The 20201-nt window shown below is 41.5% G+C and overlaps 2 protein-coding genes across 4 annotated transcripts; one reads left to right on the plus strand and one right to left on the minus strand.

The window, feature by feature from the left end:
- Positions 1–345: 345 nt before the first annotated feature.
- LOC114789175 (fizzy-related protein homolog) lies at positions 346–13168 on the minus strand. 3 transcript variants are annotated; one of them, XM_028978318.1, is made up of 14 exons: positions 12995–13168; positions 10957–11092; positions 10051–10179; positions 9890–9953; positions 9293–9423; positions 8972–9054; positions 8563–8746; positions 8417–8482; positions 8220–8322; positions 7887–8071; positions 3063–3296; positions 2740–2844; positions 1722–1814; positions 346–1358 (listed from the first exon to the last, which is right to left on the minus strand). In XM_028978318.1, the coding sequence occupies exons 2-14, from the start codon at positions 11023–11025 to the stop codon at positions 1317–1319; spliced, it is 1488 nt and encodes a 495-aa protein (XP_028834151.1). In that variant the 5' UTR covers positions 11026–11092; positions 12995–13168; the 3' UTR covers positions 346–1316. The 3 variants fall into 3 exon arrangements, with proteins under 3 accessions (XP_028834151.1, XP_028834152.1, XP_028834150.1); XM_028978319.1 differs by lacking the exon at positions 12995–13168 and adding an exon at positions 11796–11957 and having other exon boundaries at positions 9293–9420; XM_028978317.1 differs by lacking the exon at positions 12995–13168 and adding an exon at positions 11796–11957 and having other exon boundaries at positions 405–1358.
- Positions 12795–15921, plus strand: LOC114789176 (protein ANTAGONIST OF LIKE HETEROCHROMATIN PROTEIN 1). The gene is made up of 2 exons (XM_028978320.1): positions 12795–13111; positions 13947–15921. The coding sequence occupies exons 1-2, from the start codon at positions 12899–12901 to the stop codon at positions 15105–15107; spliced, it is 1374 nt and encodes a 457-aa protein (XP_028834153.1). The 5' UTR covers positions 12795–12898; the 3' UTR covers positions 15108–15921.
- The last annotated feature ends 4280 nt before the right edge of the window (positions 15922–20201 follow it).

The following is a 20201-nucleotide window of genomic DNA, read 5'->3' on the forward strand; positions in this document are numbered from 1 at the left end:
AGATGTTTTTTTTTTTTTTTTTTTTTTAAAACATACTGAATTCATTTTTTTGTTCACATTTATGCCCAACAACCAGTACATTCATCCCTTAAAAAGTCCTCCCCCCCCCCCCAAAAAAAAAAAAAAAAAAAAACATACAAGAGAATACTCAAAGAATTATTATATATTTTTTGTACAGGAGCTGAAACGGGAGCCATCTTAGGTTGTGATCAGAAAAGAAGAGAACAGAAAAATATGAGCCAGGCATCGTTCAATAAGAAGAAAGAGGCAACTGTACAGAACCAGTTCAACACTGTTCCAACTCAAATCCAATAAATAGCACTCATTCAAAACTGCACACACAAGGCCACACAGAGAGAAACCTGATGGTTTACCACCAAAAAAAAAAGAAAAGAAAAAATCTGAACTGATTAGTTTAAAAAAAAAAAAAAAAAAAAAAAGTGCCCTGGATGAAATATACCACAAGATCAAGGAAGGGTCCAACATAGTTTGTTTGCATGTTGCATTACCAAATTTCAGGTGGGGTGGAATAAAAAAAAAATGTCGAGGGATCCATTTAAACAGGGACTTTACTGCTTAAAGCTTAAGATGCTTAAAAAGCTTAACCTGATCATTTATCCATTTTAAGTGGTGTTTAAATACAAGTTTGACCAGCAGCTAAAGCAGCTATCAGCATTACGCTCTTTTTTTCAGCAGGGTTATTCACCATCCATGATGCATTTTTTCAGTAGATCAGATGATACTGCAAAAACTACTAACAATGACCAGTTATCTTCAAAAGCTTAGACAAGCAGCTCACCATTTTATGCTTTTCTTTTAAGCAGATAGGTATTTTGGAATAACAATACACTTTATATAAAAAGTACATTGTAGAAGAACAAAATAAATCTCAGTGTAATTTTTAAAAAATTAAGTAAACTTAAAAGGGATATATGATTAATAAATAAACATTAAAATTAGAAAAAAAAAAACAAATCCACCCCATCTCCTTCCAGGGCAGTACGCTGTTAATCATTTTGGTCAACAACACACAATGGAGCACTGGCAACAAGTTACCATTAACACAATTTAAAAAATAATAATACCAGTAGAGCACGATGGTGACATAAGATGACAACATTCATAAAGACAAATATATTTGGCAGTTATGCACAAGTCTCTGTAAACAAACCCGCCAAAAAAAAAAAAATCCCAGAATTCCTGTCCTCTTCATCATCAAGCAGGGCCTTATATGGTCACAGGGGTTGCCATGGCTGCCTGATAATCAGTGTAAATATAAGGTCTCTTAACTTGGCCCTGCCAGATGTGTGCGCTGGTTACCGGATCCGTGTGAACAGGTTCAGAACTGATATGGACTCCTTAAGGCAGGGGAGATTTTAGAGAAAAAAATTATTAGGTAAACAGATGCTTTATGATACATACGCCAATTTCCCTTTTACATGATTTCATGCTCTTATTAGTGGTATTAAGTTATGCCACCTACCACCTAGATTAATACATCTAGAATAAAAATTAAATTGATAGAGGGTACAGACCTCTCTAATGTTCTTTAAGAACAAAATTACTGAAAGGCTTTGGTTCCATGTAATCCTGCTATGACCCATAACCATATTATAGCATATGATTTGAAAATTAAATCTAATTAGACATAATTTCCTTGCAATTCTCAGGACTGTGTGCCAGTGTATAGAGGTCACATGGCGGAAGAGCTCTGGCTTTACCTTTGTGGACCTCATTTTGCTGAAGACATTCCAGAAGCGCAGAGTCTCATCTCCAGCTCCAGTGACTATGGCCTCGCCATCTGGGGACATGGCCTGAGGACATACAGTCAAATCACTCAGAAACAGTAGGGGTATTGAAATTAATCTCATAATCAATGCATCACGATGCAGATGTGGACGATTCTGCATAAATGCAGTGCAGAAAAGCACTGCCAGTAGTGACTGTGGCATTCTGATCTGAGTTCAGAGCCGCGGATGTGAAATGGGCTCCTCCACACGGACATTCAAAATGAACCCTCTGAACACCATTCGCATTTTTTCTGCTCTTTGTTGCAATTGCTGCTTTCAATAACCCATCACCTTTGGTGAGCAGCCATTAAAAGCTTTGATGGGTGGCACCTTGCCGGCTCAGGATTTGAACCAGCAACCTTATGGGTCCGTTTCCTCACCCACTAGGCCAACCACTGCCCTAGCAGCAAGGGGCTGCCCTGCCAGGGTGTTCCAGAAGCGAATGCAGCAATCGGCTGTTCCCCTCCAGATGCCTGGAGCCCATGCTGGTGAGGCAACCGGGCAATAGTCTTCACTGCCACCAGGTGCTCTGATGTGATCTGAACAAGCAGCTTACAGAATGCCCGTATTAACACTTTGATTTGCTTCAATCTGCAGAAAAGCGGTAGTGAGTCCACGTTCATCAGGTGCCACATCTGGTGTGAACAAGGTCTTAATTCTCATCTCACTGACTTTTTTTTTTATGTGACATAATGCAAAACATGTATTTGATGCATTGATAATCGCAATCAAATTGTGAGATCAGTGAAGGTTCTCACCTCACACACACACACACACACACACACACACACACACACACACTTAAATACCCGGCACAAAAGAAGGTTTGTTCAGATCATGTAGAAAACCCCAGAAATGCCTTGTGTTTCAGTTTTAATGAACATTTATGTCAGAATTCGGTCCAAATCTAGAAATTATGTAAAAAAAAAAAAAAAAAAAAAGGTCTTACCAGGTACAGAACCCTATAGGAGTGACCAGTCAGTTTAGCCACCTGTGTGAGAGAGGGGTACTTCCACACCAGGATCTGGTTCTGAGAGTAACCATGTGTGCTCACCTGGAGAGGAGAAGAGAATAGACTCAATCACATAATAGCTTACACTCACCCCAGCACCTCTCATTCTCGGGCAGATCAATAAAGAGGAAACAGGATGATGCCATGCTGCTAATTCACACTGGCCATGTGACAAATCACACCACTGCTGCACCACCAATAAATGTCACAGCAACTCTCCAGTCCAAATTGGAAGTTTTTTAACTCACGGTGATACGTACCAGTTCGTTGGTGTGCTTGGACCAGGCCAGGTTGCAGACCTGGGAGCCGGTGTCAGTGCACTGCAGCGGCTGCCCTGTCAGGGTGTTCCAAAAGCGAATGCAGCGATCGGCTGTTCCCCCTCCAGACGCCAGGAGCCCGTGCTGGTGAGGCGACCAGGCAATGGCCTTCACTGCCGCCAGGTGTTCTGTGTACTGCTGCACGGGCAGCACACTTGAGTGGTTCCACACCAACAGCTATGAGACAAAAGGAGGATGCAGATGCATGAGAGTGTAAAAGATAAAATGAGTGAGGAAGAAAAACAAAGATGAAGCATGGCATGTTAGGAGGAAAGGAGAGAAGTGGGGAAGAAATAAAAAGAGAGATGATATAAAACAGCAGAAATAAACAGAAGGGACAGATGGTGTGTGGAAGGAAAACAGAGGTGGAAATGAGAGCGAAAAGGTCAAGCAGGAGGAAGAAGACAAGGATAGAGGGATATTAACATCCTAATACGTTTTGAGATGCACCATTTCCAGGCTGAGTGTGAATTGTGCAAGCTCCATCACACTCCACAGCGTTTACCCTGAACTTAGTAGAGATGGGGGCTTTCAGCCCAGAAGCCCTGAGTGCTGAGAACTCATAATTGCTGCTCTATTGTACAGTGACCTGCCCATTAGTAGTACCAGCAGGAACAGTTCTGTTGTTGCACTCACAAGTGTGCGTGCACACCACTGATGACGGAGAGTGGCGGTGGGGCAGAAAGTCAGTCGTTCTGGAGCAAAACCAGTGGTTCCAGGCGGCACACAATACAGCATGGCTGATTGCGATGAAGCGGTGCTCAGGTTGCCATTCTTTTCAATAAGCAGCGTAGCAGTGTGAGGAAAAACTAGAAAGGGGCATTTGTGCGCACGTCACATGACAGTGGAACTGCACTGCATTTGCTTTAGTAAAATTACTTATCAATGTTATCTCGATATTGGTTTTCATTTGGGAAAATGAAACCACTCCACAGCTACATTCCCTCCACTGGCTTCCAGTAGCTGCCTGCATTAGATTCAAAATACCAATGTTTTCCCTCTTCTTCTCCTCCAGCCATACACCACTACGTCCCGGTGTAAAGTTTCTCCCCTTGCACACGCTACATTAAATCCCCATAGCACACACATCCCGAACCACAACAGAACACATTTACCCATAACATGGTTAACTATTTGCAGTCCCCGGGCGCGCCCCAGTCCCCAGACGCCCTTATAATCAGTAGTTACAGGGACAATCCCCCGGAGCAACTTAGTGTCTTGCTCAGGGACACAATGGTAGTGAGTGGGATTTGAACCTGGGTCTTCAGGTTCATAGGCGAGTGTGTTACCCTCTAGGCTACTACCACCCATCTCACCCGCAAGGCATGCTGGTCCCAACTCATGGCCGGCCTCCGCCGACACACTATATTGTATGTGAAAAACAGTATGCGAGGCGAGTAGTATGCGCTGTACTTCCGCTGGACACAGACACCAGGCTGGACCCGGACGAGCTGAGTGGTGAATTCATAGTATTCGAAAAACAGTAGACGAAAAGTATCCGGACGACCAACTACTTCCAGCCGAATTCTGTAGTAGGCATTTGATGGACACTTCACTATCCCATAAGGCAGCGGGAGAGGCAGCATCATATTCGAAACATGGCGGGAAACGGCTCTTTTCAAGTGTAAAATGTAATTCAAATGTAGTACTTACTCAAGTAGCATGCGATTTCGGACACAGCATTAAATTTATGTGCCAAGCATGTGTGTGTCCAAATTTGACCAATCAGATGGGTCCTTACTATCTTTATACCTGCCTCCCAAGTGGGTGATATAATGCTATTGGATAGACCGGGCCAATGTAATGTTTACATGTTAATATAAATTTTTATTTAGGTGGATGTTGACAATATGTTAGTGTTTCCACTACATACCAATTTATTATTTCATTTTTGTTTTATATATATATATATATATATTAAATTAGAATATCTGCTGAGGGTTTTAAGTCATTCATAATGTTTTGAAGTCTGAATATTTGCAACTTCCTTGACATATTGTTTTTAGCCTGAATTAGATTTAATAAGATCAGATGAATATATATTACCTGTTTAATTTTAGTATGATCATTACATATAAAAATGATATTTTTTTAAATAGCTAATAATAATAATAATAATAATTTAATAATCGCAAGAAATGTCATTATCGCAATATTCAACAACAATATCGCATATTTTCCCAGCACTACCACACACTGCCACCATCTATCAAATCCTCCAGCACTTCTTAACTGGTACATTCATCTCTCAAGATAGACCAAGCATCACCAACTGGCAGAACGAGTGATGGTTCTGTCCAGACCCGTGACCAGTCGGGTAAATTCACTAGATTGTCATTTTCATGGGGCATTATTTTGTATGGTCATGGCTGCTACTCCAGTAAATATGAAAATAGCTTCACTTAGCTGAGCCAATAAAATCATTAGTTTACTACAGCAGAGAGGAAAATAGTTATGTTAAGAGACAACACAGAAAGCTGCAGAATGTAAATGATGAAAATCGTATTAAAGATGAATGGATGGAGAAATATAATGGATGACAAGCAGTTCAAAAACCAGTGTGCCTCATATACGACATTCATTTAAAGTGTCAACATGAAGGGCCACTAGGAAACAAGGCACAGCTCTTTTACTTATCCCCTAAAGTCTGAGCTGAGGGTACGCAAAATGACCAAACTGCAAGCCCAATAAAACAGATCTACCCCAATCACCATACATACATTTACAGCCCAGCAACATGCGAATGAATGTTCCTGAAAAGTTGAGGCAATAGCTGTGAAAAATTGCTTAAATGCCATAGCTCAAATTTGCAATTTTGTATTTACTTTATTCTAAGGTTTGTTATAAGACACAAGATTCAGTTCAGTTTTTAATTGAATACCCTGATCTAGACATGGCTCCTAGGTGGTGGAATGAACTTCCACTAGAGGTTTGAACAAGCTGAGTCATTAAAGATCTTCAAAACACAAGCTTAAAACATTCTTTTTTGAAAATACTAAAAACAGCTCTAATGTACACTTTCTTTAAATAAATACATTTTAAAAAAGTATTTTGAATGATGGACATATTCAATTACTTATGCAAGTCTATATGGATTATGGAGTGACATTATTTTACCAATGTTTAACACATGTTACTATTAGATAATCTCTGTATCAACCACTTTGGATTTTCTTAATGTAGTATGGAATAATTAGTCCTTCAGCAACAAGGGTTTCCTTTATCACCTAACATCTCATTGGCAGCTCCCTCTTGTGGTGCTTCATTACAGGATGTAAAATACAGGTAAGATTTACAATTTGGGTTTGTCAATTTGAATGCATATTCAAAATGCATATTAATAATTATATGAAAATATCTTGTCATTTGGTGCATAAAAAAAGACATTAGTTCCAAACCTAACATCAGTGAAAATCATTAAACAAAATCAACTTAAGTGAACTGAGGGGCATTTAATGACTTAACAACACTGCCAACCATACCACACAATGGTTGAACATTTTTTCAGCCTTTTTTTGCATATTATTTGTATTAAATTGTTACAACAGCAGCATGGCACAATGCATTAATGTTTGATAATTATGGTTATTTATATTTGCTCTCAGCTTGAGGCATTTATTCACATATTACATTATCAAGCTTTTTACCACAGCTTGGAACATCTACGTGAACACTGTTCTCAGCAGACACGGTTGCAATAGTTGAGACTCATTCCAAAACAAGGAAACACATTTTTCACATTTTCAATTTAAGCATTTTATCTGATCACAGAGGGGGAGGGGGACAATGAGAGCCCTCACAAAACACAATGTGTTAAAGCGCTTGAAATTAGACTCACCTCAGTTATGAGAACTCTACAGACCAACCAACACTTCAGCAGTCAATTACAATCAGAAATGCTATAAGCCACCCACATGCACTGCGACACTTAAGGCTGCCTACCACTAAAGCCTGTACCCTGAGGTGTACTAATCGCACTACTTAAGTATTTAACCCCTTAACACTCACAGTGTTGACAGTGAAACAAACTTGGTTCAAAAACAACACATTTGTTTGATTTCACTGATTAACTGATTATTTTCTAAAATCTGATCCATTCGATAGCCTCATGTCTGAGGTGTATAACAAGGCATAGAGAGGTCCATGGTCAGTACTGATTTGTTGCTAAGCAACAGGAAGTCATCAATTAAATGACTTAGCTGAAGAATGGTTTGCTATGATTATTATTACAATTATTAAATGAAATAATTCATTGGAGAAGGCTTTGAGTCTTGCTTCTAACTTAATTTTATAATAACAACGAGCCACTCAATATACAAGTTATAATGATTTGCTCACATTATGGTGGTTTTAGACACTCCACTCTAGCTTTTAAGACACTCAACATCCCTTAACCTTGATAAAATGTCTGTAACCCACAGCCTTGAGGCTTATAGTATCCTTATTAATGTATAAACAGGAGCTTTTTGTTGGTTTTGCTGATGCGTTGCTAAGCAACCATTGCCTAATAAAGAACTGCATTACCTGGCTAAAGAAATGTTTGTGTAATTAATACATCTAAATCCTTTTATATTATTAGAATATTTAGGTGAACTGTAAGTAGCACCATATTATAAAAGCAATAACCTATGTCTTGTTACATTTTAAATTGTAAGGGAATATTAGGATACACGTAAGAAGTGCAGCATATTGAGAAAAAGACCTTGAGAAATTGTTGAGGAATAAATACTATTAATGTGGCAGTGATACTGCATTCTTTAGATATACCTTGTTGTCATTGCCACCTGAAGCAAGAAGCTGGTGGTCTGTGCTCCACTTGAGGCCACAGACCTCCTGCCTGTGACCCTGTAGCCGCCGTTCGGACTGCAGTGGGGGGGCCCTTATGTCCCTCTGTAGGATCAGACGATCACGACTGCCTGATGATAACTGGTCCACATTCCATGCCAGTGCGCCTGAATATGAACACATAAAGGGACTATGGTAAGGGGAAAAGCATGGCCAAGGCATATGCACAAGTTATGCAAATGTTAATCAAATTAATGTGTATTGTAGGATTAAGACAGCCTAACCTTTAACCAACAATACAGTCTCAGCACTCACCCACTCTGGCTGTGTGTCCCTCCAAAACAGAAAGTTTCTTTCCAGCAGCAGCATCCCAGATCTGGACAAAGCCTTTATGTGTACCCACCGCTACCAAATTACCCTGGAACCGGTGGAATGCATGCAGCAATTACCAGTATCTGTACAATCCCAACTGCAAAATGAACATCAAGTACCAGACATATGGAAGTACCTACCCTCTCAGACCAGCCCACTGATGTCACAGAGTCACTCTCTACTGACAGATCACACAATCTTGTCACCTGATTAAAAGGGGAAAAAAAGACTGAGTTAACCTTTTCCTCTAACATCTCAAATGAAACACACACCCAAACACACACACCTGGCTGGTGCATGCACTCCATAGGTAGACACATGTGCCCAGGCCCACACTAAGAACATTGAGGGAGGACCAGTCCACCAGGTTGAGGTAGAAATCATCCTGCAGTTCTGGGGCATCCAGCACCTTAAACGGAATCTTGGAAATCTTACGGGTGGGTTTCCGTGGCGACCGCAAAAGCTTCTGACTGTCAACGTAAAAGAAAATAATGCACTGTCATAGCTAAATGTAGCATGTTAATTGGAATTTACAAGCATCTGACCAATAGTCACAGGTTAAAATTTTACAATTGAAAAAACTGCTACTGTCCTTAGCCCTGTTCTGGTAATGAGAGACTGAAACAGTAATACGCCATTCACAACAAATCAGACGATGTACATTGTCCTCATCAATTAATGCATAGAAAACTCACCTGTTGCTACTAACTGGGGATAGAGAGTATGGAGAGACGCTGTTGCCATCTTCTGGAAGGGAGCGCTTGGCACTGAGAGTGTACTATACATATATACAAACACACATTTACAGGGATTTAAAAAATGAACCCAATATTGACTGAATGGGACATGTCTGTTATATTTAATCACTTTAATTAGCATTACAGACATAATTGTTTATAACATGAATAATTCAATGTTTCCTATGTTGGCAGATTTTTCCTTGGGTTTTTAAGTGCCTCTTGCACAGCAACATAGAAAAATAATACTACTGAGAGGAAAGTGGAAGTCCCACTGACACTAAAGAGGCTCCTCTTCTCAGGGGTCGAGGGCTGCAGCCTTCGGTCCTCCGTTTGGGGGTCCTGAACCTTCTCAATGCCTGCGCCCAGCAACTCATTTTTCAGCAGGGCTGAGTATGCCAGACCGTCTGCTGCGCAGCAAGGGAGAAAAGAGAGAGAGAGGAGGTGGGTGATCGAGTGCAAACCATTCAAACAGGCCCTGGCGTGCGTTGCCGTGGTAACTACTTCCAAGCAAGGACGGACACGTCTAGACGATTAGAGACAAGGAAGGAGGGTTTCAATCAGATGAAGGAGTCGTCACGCCTCTATGTGCAGCAGAGAGAAGGACGCCGTGCTGCTGGTGAGCACGCAGCAATATTGGGTGTCAATCACTCTGCAGGCCACCCAATTACAGCACAGCATACATAATCAGAGACATAGCAGGAGAATACAAGTAGCCTTTTAATACAGCGGGTTCAATTAGAGCCTTTATGACAAACAAAGCCTTAATTGGAACAAAATTATGCCAGGTGTGGTGGGGTCTAATCCTATCTCAAGAGCGAATGAAAGCGAACAAACACCAGAGCATAACCAAATGGGGCCAGAGACCGGGGGTACCTTTGTTGCTGTCTGAGGTCCCATCCTTTGTCTTTCTATTCTGGTTATGAGACTTCTCATTTTCCTAAGAAATACAAGATGTGTTTAAAAAATGTTTTTAAAAAAAAAAAAAAAAAAAAAAAAAAACATTTTGTGCAATACAGGGTGTGGCACAAACTCACATTGATTCGGTGGAAGTTTACGCTCCAGTTGGCTCCTGCTCGTGAAGGAATGAACCTGTCCCCGTGCTTGCTTGGAGATGAGAGTGGAGAGTTGGTGGGTGTCAGCGTTCGCATCACCTCAGACATTTTCTGTTAAAAATAGGAAGCAATTATGACCATTAAAGACTGTGAATGACTAATCATGTCATACATAAATCATAAAATTGTGATCTTAATGCAATGCGGCAACATTCCTACTATGGTTGAGTAGATTCTAGATTTTTCAGTATTGATAAATCAGACCTAAGATGATGTCAGCAATTTCCAAAACAATTTTGAGCAGACAGCCTGTGTGCATTAAAGCACTTGAGCATCTTGCTTATGGCACTGTTGTATGTGTTTGAGTACACTGCCATACACAATGCAAAATCTTTAGACTCACAATTTTGTCCATCTGTTTTGTCCATCAAACTTTTGTGAATTGAAATGGAAGTGATTGTCATTGTGCACCCAACATGCACACATCTAAATGTGTCATCTGCATTTAACCATCACACTTGGTGAGCAGTGGGCAGCCATTAAAGGCATCCGGGGAGCAGTGTGGTGGGAAGGTGCTTTGCTCAGTGGCACCTTGCCGGTTTGGGACTCAAAACCAGCAACCTTCTGATTACAGGTCCGCTTCCTTACCCACTAGGCCACCATTGCCCCCGCTCTCATAATCCTGGTCCATGATTGTAAATTAAGGCAACAACTTGGGTGTATATGGCTGAGATGATAAAGTTCACTTTGACTTGGGGAGAAACACACACATCCTACTCTTAAAGAATTAAACATTCATTATAATTTTAAATGTATGAAACTACATGATTAACTTAAAACCTGCTTCATGTTTGGAAGGAAACCCTAAAAAAGTAAATGAAAACTTACAACTGGGCTGGCGTTGTCATTGTGGATGTTGATCTGTCTTAACAGTCGACTCTCATAATCCTGGTCCATGATTGTCAGAAATTAAGGCAACAATTTGGGTGTATTGAAAGATATGTCAGTCTATTGTGAGATTTCACTGTAAAAAAAAAAAAAAGCAAACAAACAAAAAAGCAATTAACTTTCAGTCAGTCATTTTAATGGTCATTTCTTACCAAATCGGTCCTTCAAAAACATGAATAACTGGATCAATATTCGGACTTCACATCATAACTGGTACAACATCACCTTCAAAGGATGATGCAACTGGAAGAAATTTAACAATGACAAGTACTTCACAGGCATTTAAATCAACAGCTGAAGCTCTTCCTTGTCACCATCCGTTGAAAGCAATTGATGGATTGGCTAGCGTGCAGCGAGATCGAACGTCCCTGATCGATAAATATTTGCGGCAGAATTAACATTATTTCAAGACATACGCGGCGGCCTGGGAATGGAGGAACGATTACACTTGCTGGTGGTGAAAGCAGTGAACACAATACGGCTCGAACCAGCAAGCTACCTAGCGACGTCGCAGGCTAGCGGGTTCAATGACTGTCTCCACGGCCACCGTGCGTCTAGGAAAGCAACTCACAGTGGTTCCCAGATGGGAAAAGAGGTGGGAGATTAAAGCAGCATCCACCGGAGTGGCATCGTCTCCCCGATGCAGATTACGGGCGGCATGCAGTCAAGAGTGAACTATTTTATCAAGGATCGTGGGCGAGCCGGTGAGACTGTTCGCCGGCAAACAGGCCGACCGTCTCCAGAGTTACAGTCACCAAAGACGCGTTTCGAGTACGTACCAAAATCCAACGGGAGTTTCTGTTGAACAAGTCTGTGTTGAGTGCTGATTTCGGCTAGTTAGCCAGGCAACGTCCACCAATTGTTGTCTGCAAGGGCGCAATGCAACATGGGAGACGGCGTGACTACGTCACTCGTTCGAATCTGAAAAGGCGGAAAAGTTTCTATGGCGACGGCTGAAAAAACAGCCCCTTCTGTTGGTCGCACCGTCCCCTCGTTTAAATTCGGTGTGAAGTGCGGCACATGGAAATGAAGTGCAGCCCCAAAAGAAGCAGTCATTAAACGATCATCGGGACTATTTACACAACAGTGTAATATCAAATTCACTGCTTTTCATCGACAAATTGTGCGCGGCAAGAAAGCAGTATGTCTCAATGTGCTTTACAGCGATCACAGACTACAGTGTAAACAACTTAATTCCATTTAAAACGAAAAGAAAAGTGTCTCATGCTCTCTTCATATTCCTGCCTTCTGGAGAACCAAAAAAAATCATTAAAATGTAGAGATTCGCTGCTAGGTTGGGACTCAGACTCATTCGTGAGAATTAAGGTCTACGCACGCACACAACGTGAAAGATGTTGCACACTCCTTGGTTAACCTGGTCCATTTATGATATAATTCATGATCGTCCAGTGGGGGTTAAGGTAAGGTCACCTGCCTTAACCCAGGTAACTGGTGAATCCAGGCTTGTGGAACACGCCCAAGAACCCACCCTTCCAACTGTTGCCTGTCATTTTCTCACGAGTTTGAGAATAATGCCGCCAATACCAGACGCGATACCATACCATATTCAATTTAAAAATACAGAAATATTGCATGGCTGGCAATGTCCGAATGTAACTCTTTCTGCCTGCTGCCCTGTCCTGCACAGTGAAAGTTGGTGTTTTTGGCAGCAATATTGTAGTCTTGTGTTGTTGCACGTTGCACCATATTCTTGGAGGGACTTTGACTCATTTCACTAAATAAAAAAAAAAAAAAAAAACCCTCACATGACGCAGAAAACGTCAGCGCCTGCCTTCGTGTGGCCACTGGCGCCACGGTGCTAACAGCAGCCCCGCGGCCCCCTCTCGACGCCGCGCAGAGGGCAGACCGCGGTCCGGGCTCCATGAACCCACCTGACCCGAAAGCCCGCGTTTGCGCGGATCCAGCGAACATGTCCGACGGCGAGGCGCAGAGGCCCCTGACGTTCATGCTAACCTACCTGCTGATGAAGCGCCGCAGGGACCTGAACGGCGCCGAGGCTCGGAGGCGGACCGAGGTCCGGAGGCGTGTGCGGCACCGACAGTACTTCCTGCAGCGGCAGAGGAGGACTCTCATGGTACCGACCCGCTCCCTGCGGTCACTCCCGCGCGTCAAACCGCGTCGCCCGTAGCTGGAGCGGTTAGCCGCTATCATGCTAATTCCGGTGGCCGCAAGAAATCAGAAAGTCCCCCCTGCCTTTTTAGTGAAATACACCAGTGTGCAGAATTCACACTGAAACACAATAGTATTGTGTTTATAGAAAAATATGAACATCAGTAGAGTAGATATTTAGATTAATGTCTAATTAATAGTAGCGTGGCAACATCCGAACATTATCGATAATTGAAGCACGCACGAGAGCTTTTATTGGTGACATAAAAGTATAGCACCGAATATAGATATATTGTACAATAAAACTTTAATGCTACACTGTTGAGCCTAATTCTACAAGCGTTGTGCAGAATAAACAGTCAATTTGAGTAGATTGAACTGCTTATTCAAGGCCAAGTTTTCTTTTTTTGTACAGAAATTATATTATATTTTCTCTTTGAAGATAATGATTATAGAATATGGTGATTTTTTTATAAAGACAATTTTATAATTGGATTTATTTGTCAAATGTAAACATAGACAATGGGCCTTTCATTTATCCTAATAAAAAGTGGTAGCTTCCAGACCTGTGTATTTGGTGTCATTTCCTGATATTCTTTTTTTTGAAGACAAGGGAGGACATAATTTATGTCTGGTTTATATTTCTCAAATCTATACTTAGAGAGTATATATATGTGTGTGTGTGTGTGTGTATATATATATATATATATATTTCAGTACTTTAAAACTATAGTGGTTAGCTCTTAGTTGATTTGTAGAAAACAAATTCATGCATTTCCATTTTCTGGTCTTTTGCTCAGATGCTTCTCACCCAGAGCTCTCGGAGCTGCACCTGTCCACTCCGCTCACGTGTGTGGAGCAACACAGAGAGCACTGATTGGTGGGAGCGAGTTGTCATGCATGAGTTCCAGCCCGCTGATTGGCTGGAGAAGTTCCGGATGAGCAAGGAGACTTTCTTTTATCTCTGTGGCATCCTAAAACCCCGACTGGCACGTCAGGACACTCGCCTGCGGCCAGCGCTGCCCCTGGAGAAACGAATTGCTGTGGCACTCTGGCGCCTGGCTACCAACGTAGAGTACCGCATTATCAGCGAGCTGTTTGGCGTGGGCCGTTCCACTGTGTGTAAGTGTGTGCGTGATGTGTGCCATGCCATCGCTGCAATCCTGAAGCCACTGTACCTGCGTACCCCCAGTGAACAGGAGCTAGAGGACACCACCGAGGTCTTCCAGTCACGCTGGGGCTTTCCGCACTGTGTGGGTGCTCTGGGAAGCTTGCATGTGCCCATCATCGCACCTTCCAGCAACACCGACAGCTACTGGAACAGCAGTGGTTGGCTTTCTGTCGTCATGCAGGGGGCTGTTAATGGTCTGGGACAATTTTGGGACGTCTGCGCTGGTTTCCCTGGAGGCACTGAGCATGCAGACATCCTACAGAACTCCACGCTTTGGGCTCTGGGTCGTGAGGGTGGACTCCGGCCAGACCCTCCCAGGAGCTTCATGGGACAGCCACTGGGGTACCTAATATTAGGGGATGCAGGATATCCTCTCCAGAGCTGGCTGCTGAAGTGCTACCCCGAATCTTCTCATCTGACCACTGGTCAGCATTTGTTCAACCTCCGGCTGAAGTGGGCGCGACGTGTGGTGGACGATGCATTCTTGCGGCTCAGGGCACGCTGGCAGTGTCTACACAAACGCAATGACTGTGGCATTGATGTGGTGCCCACCATGGTGCTGGCTTGCTGTATCCTGCACAATGTCTGTGAGGTGCATGGGGACACGTTTGTGGAGGAGTGGGTGGGGGCTGTAAAACAGGGGGAGTGCCCCCAGCCCCAATTCACAACGCCCCCTTCCTCAGATGAGGATGAGGGGGAAGAGGTGCGAGCCATGTACTGTCAGTATTTCCTGCAGCAAGTGAAAAGGCAGGATCATGCAGTGGGAAGATGCAGAGAAATAAGAACATAAAACTCAAATTGACCAGTCCTGAGCATAAATGGATGAAACAGTGACACGGATCTTTGTCAGTAGTGTCAGTAGTAGTACATTATGTTGCCAGATCTGAAATATCTCTTATTGCAAATATAAATGTTTAATACTTATTAATAATTTAATCAGTTGATCACTGTGATGTTTTTAGCTTTGTTCCATGCGAACCACCAGTTGTGTTTTTAGTCCAGTACAGAAGTAGTTAAGGTCTTGGTGTTTATGAGAGTCAAAATAATTATTTTACTATATTTATTATTGGTTTAGTTTTTTTTTTTTGGTTTCCATATTTTAAACAGCTAAACACACATGGAACAGATTGGACCAGCAGAGGGCGCTAAACGTGACATAAATTATAAAAAAAAAGAACAAAGTACAACTTCTGATCAATGATGAAAGCATATCAATACCAGTAGGATAATATTTAAGGAAAAGACCCAATAAATGGTCTTGATGTGCTTAGGAATGAGATGCGTGATAGAAAATGCTTTAGTATGTCTCAATACTCTTGACATTTAATTGTGTTTGTGGCTGACTATAGGTCAAGTTCAAATTGAGCTTTTATTGTTATTTCTGCTACATACATGTTAGACAGCGTATAGTGAAATGAAACAATGTACTCATATCATACCTGGTGGTAGTTTATGACTGATGTAAATTTCATGTCCTTTGCACCACTGTCTCTAACTTGTCTTGCCTGACATTGAGTAAGGATTATTAAATGATAATGTAAACTCTATTTAAAAAGATAATGGCTAAATGTGCTAGTAATTTTTGTCTATGATTTAAAATTAAATATGACCAAAACAATTTTTGTGTCGTACATCCTTTTAGAAGGCTTTTAGTAACCTTCTTTGGCATGGTTGTATTTCACAATAGTTTCAAAATAGGCTCAATCTGAGCAGACCATTCAATCACAGTCCCCATGATTCATGTGCATTATGTGCAGAGGATTTCATTGAGTCTTTATTGTTCAGACTCGTCACAGGTGTCTCAGCCTTAGAGGATTTGTTTATCAGTGGATGAACGTATGTGGGCGGAGAGCTACACAGAGGGATTATAAAGGAATTATAGTCTGAAAAAGATAGAGGGAGGTAGTGTGAACAAGGAAAAGAAAGAGAAGACAGTCACAGCTCCCAGTGGAAGCCTGCACTTCACCATCATGCTGCAACAACATGATATTGTCATGTATTGCATTGCAAGCCTCAACATCAGCGTAACCATTGTCTACTGGGCATTCATGCTGTATGAAGCTGTCTTCAGGTTCTACCTGGTGTCCAAGGAGGAGGTCAACCCTGCCTAAGGCCTGGACATCATGTAGACACCGGCTAGAACAGGCTTATTTATTTTATTCTTAGTCCTTTTTGGGGGGTGGCAGAATTTAGAGGGGTTTTTTTGTATACAATTTTTTTCAACAGCAAAGGAAGAACAGGAATCAATCCATCTGCTTTACTGGTGAGTTAAAATTAAGAAGACTAAATTTCACATTTCATGTCCTGTTTATTTACTAATCTGTGGCAAGTTGATACTTATGAGTCAAAATGAATCCTTCAGCAACCTATTCATGTAATAAATTAAATGGCTTTTGTTTTCACAGTTTTACACATAAAGGACCAATTTATTAATTTTCAATGTTTGATTACATTTTTATGCATTTTATCACTTGAACAAAAAACCAGAATTCTATATGATAAATGAATTGTATATAATGTTGTTGCTATCCAACTTGGACTGTATTGGATGAATAATGTTTTTATGCAACTGTCTTGGCAGAGAATTTAGTATTTAAAACTGTTCTTTAGCTTTTTTTGAATTACATAGAATTTAATGATCAGGATGAAGGTAATCTTTTGCTTGCGTAATCATAGCATCATTGTTTCCATAACCCTAGTGGTCTGCACAGCGATTTAATATAAATCCTTCACTGGAGGTGGGGGTCAGGGCTTTGTAAGTTCACTGTCAATCAGACTGTACAGCCCTTATGAAATCGTTGTAAGGTTTAGGGTCTAAACTGTCTTCAAAAATCTGAAACATGCTCGAGTGGGCAATGCAAGGTAGAAATTGCAAATGGTTTGTAATTGTAAACTGTTCAATTATTTTCCCTTAATGATCATAGGAGTGTTGGGAATAATATTGGGATAATATTAGGAAATGGCCCACACTTAGTAAGAGAAATGCTACAGCATCTGCCTTTAGCTGAACGGCAAATATGCTTAAATAATCAGTGAATAGGAGTACATTTCTGACCAACTAACACATTGAAGAAGCTGGTCTACAGCATCACAAGGCCTAGAGCAGTGTTCAGTATGTCAGGAAGACATCATGGATATATATGTGGGCTGGCTGCTGCTAGTCTAACCTCTTTTGAACTCATGGTGTTGGAAGGGTTTTCTTAATAGTACAAAGTCTATGCTTTATTCAAGCTTTTTCCATGTTTGTGTCTGTGAGTGCACTGTCCCCAGATCTCAATTCAAAAGAGTATCTGTATGATGACAAGGAGAGGGAGGTTTGCACCTTGATAGTTCATGCGACTATCTGGGGCAGTGGTGGCCTAGTGGTTAAGGAAGCGGCCCCGTAATCAGAAGCTTGCTGGATCGAATCTCAAGCCGCCAAGGTTCCAGTGAGGTGCCACTGAGCAAAGTACCGTCCCCGCACACTGCTCTTTGGGCACCTGTCATGACTTCCCACTGCTTACCTAAGGTGATGGGTTAAAAGCAGAGGACACATTTTGTTGTGTGCATCGTGTGTTGTGCTGCAGTGTTTCACATCACTGTCACAATTTATAAGGAACATATCTTATTGCATTCTTTGACTTCTTAGTAAGACTTTGGGATGGATCAAGAAGTGGCAAAGAATAAGAGAATATTTTGTAGTGTGGCCATTTCTAAAAAGTTATGTAAACCACCTAACTAGCCACCTGACCAGGCTGGCTCTACAGCTGCCATTTATCTTGTACTGCCTTGATTGTATTATTTGCAAAAGACAAGGTAAAATGCATATTATATCCATATATTTACAGATAACTTTTAACTGCAACTCATTATAGTTTGGAAAAGAAAACTATGAAATAATACATTTAAGTTTGGTTAAATTACACAATGCTTACACAATGCTTACAATCAGCTGATTGAAACTTTAAGAAATTTTTGCAAATTATCTCTCTCTGTACTGCACAATACCGTGCAAATATTCCATGAGATCTCTTTCCTGGTTCTCCAGCTTTGGGGAATTGTCTTGTTGCCTCACTCGAATACTCTCATTCTTTCATTGCGGTCCTTCAGCTAGTGTCAGGATGCTGCACCCTGTAATGATTGGTATTGTTATGGCCAACACCTTTATCACCATCATCGAGTGGACATGGCTCGTGGCGCAGGGTCTCAAAGTCTTTAAACCTGAAGAGGCAACCAACGCAATAACACCAGAATAGCTGCTTTGATATTGAAAGGAGCATGAAATCCAGCTAGACCATATTCAACATGCTCAAAGGGAAATAAAAGCTTACAGTAGGAAGGTAAGAGTCAAGTATTCTGTAGTACATATGAATTATACAAGATTGAAATACTAAATGCTTGTAGTAATTCTATTACAGTACTAAAAAACTACTTAATGATTTTCATGGAAGAGACATCTGGAGTGAGAGTTACTTAATGTGTAAAATGTATGTGGCTAAAGGCATACTATTACTCTTCCAAGCTTGTGACATAACAGTTTCATAAGGGTCTGGACATCCTCAGCAATAATCTTCAATCAGCTTTTCAGGGGGCAGTGACCATTTTTCATCACAAATGCTGCACACGAGTCCACCTGACCACCCGAGGAATCATGGAATAGAAGACTGAAAAAACGTAATAGCGTAATTTTATTTAATGTGTGTATAAAAGGAAGTCATATTAAAATAACCTTTTAAGCTTCTTTGTGCATAGGCATTTTGACATTTCTCTCATTCTCTCGGCTTTCAAAAATCTCTGTGTTGTATAGTTCTTCCATGCTCAGGTGACATAATACACTTCTATTTGTAGAAAAATGACGAAACCTCTTTCTTGAAAGGGAATTTCATGCATCACTCAGATGGAAAGGCACCTGATTTGTTGTTTACCTACAGGAGTTTTCTGCTCATATTTAGTGATGTCCATATTGTTAAATGACTGTGAGTATTAAGACCAAAAGCCTTTTTTCCTCAGAAAGTGAGAAAAACTTCTGTCCAGCATGGAGGCATTTGAGATGCACGCTGATCAGAGCATGAGAAGAAATCTCACTTGGGTGGCTGTTGAGCCTAGACGGCTCCACCAGGTGCCCGAGGAAGAAGACAATGTTGCATATTATGAGAACTACAGCCCTCCTCCACGAGATTCCATCCACATTCCACGCCACATCCTGTACGGGCTGGTGGCTGGGGTGCTGGTGGTGGTAGCTCTTTATGCAATCGTCGGCCACCTAATTAAGGACTTGGCACATGACCTGGCAGGTGTGGCTGTGTCCGTGAAACTTTCCATGTGGCTGTAACATGTGTGGTGTTGTGACTTTCATTTTTGGAAAAACCCTTGTGTTTGCAATTGTAAGTGTATGACATTTGTATTTCACCCAAGACATTCAATTTTATTAAATCCATTGGTCATCACTCAGAGACTGAACACCAGTTGTGAACGTCTTTTGAATCATTCCATCTTGTGCACTTCAAAAGTAACCTTGATTCAAATGAATGTTGCTTCATTCTTCCCCCATCTCTCTTTCTCTCTAACAGACTGGATTCTTGGCCCCAAAACCGAAGAGGATGAGAAGCACCAAAGTCTCAGTAGAGATGAAGAAATGGGTAGTGCCACAGTGGGGAAGTGGAACAGTTACTATCATGAGAAGATGACGGGAGGAAAGAAATGGCCGAAGGAGGAGAGAGAAGGATTACTACCAGGCTTTCAGGGCTGCCTCATGGAGCCAAAAAGTTTCAATCCTCCTCGGCAAAAGACTGTGCATTTTCCATATCCCAGTGTGACATCCATATAGGTTTCACTCCTACTTTATTATTGATGTCTGAGAACCCAGCACTTCAAATTACATGCCAATGTTAGGTCATATTTACAA

This window comes from Denticeps clupeoides, chromosome 4 (genome assembly GCF_900700375.1).
Source record: "Denticeps clupeoides chromosome 4, fDenClu1.1, whole genome shotgun sequence".
NCBI classification, from domain to species: Eukaryota; Metazoa; Chordata; class Actinopteri; order Clupeiformes; family Denticipitidae; genus Denticeps; species Denticeps clupeoides.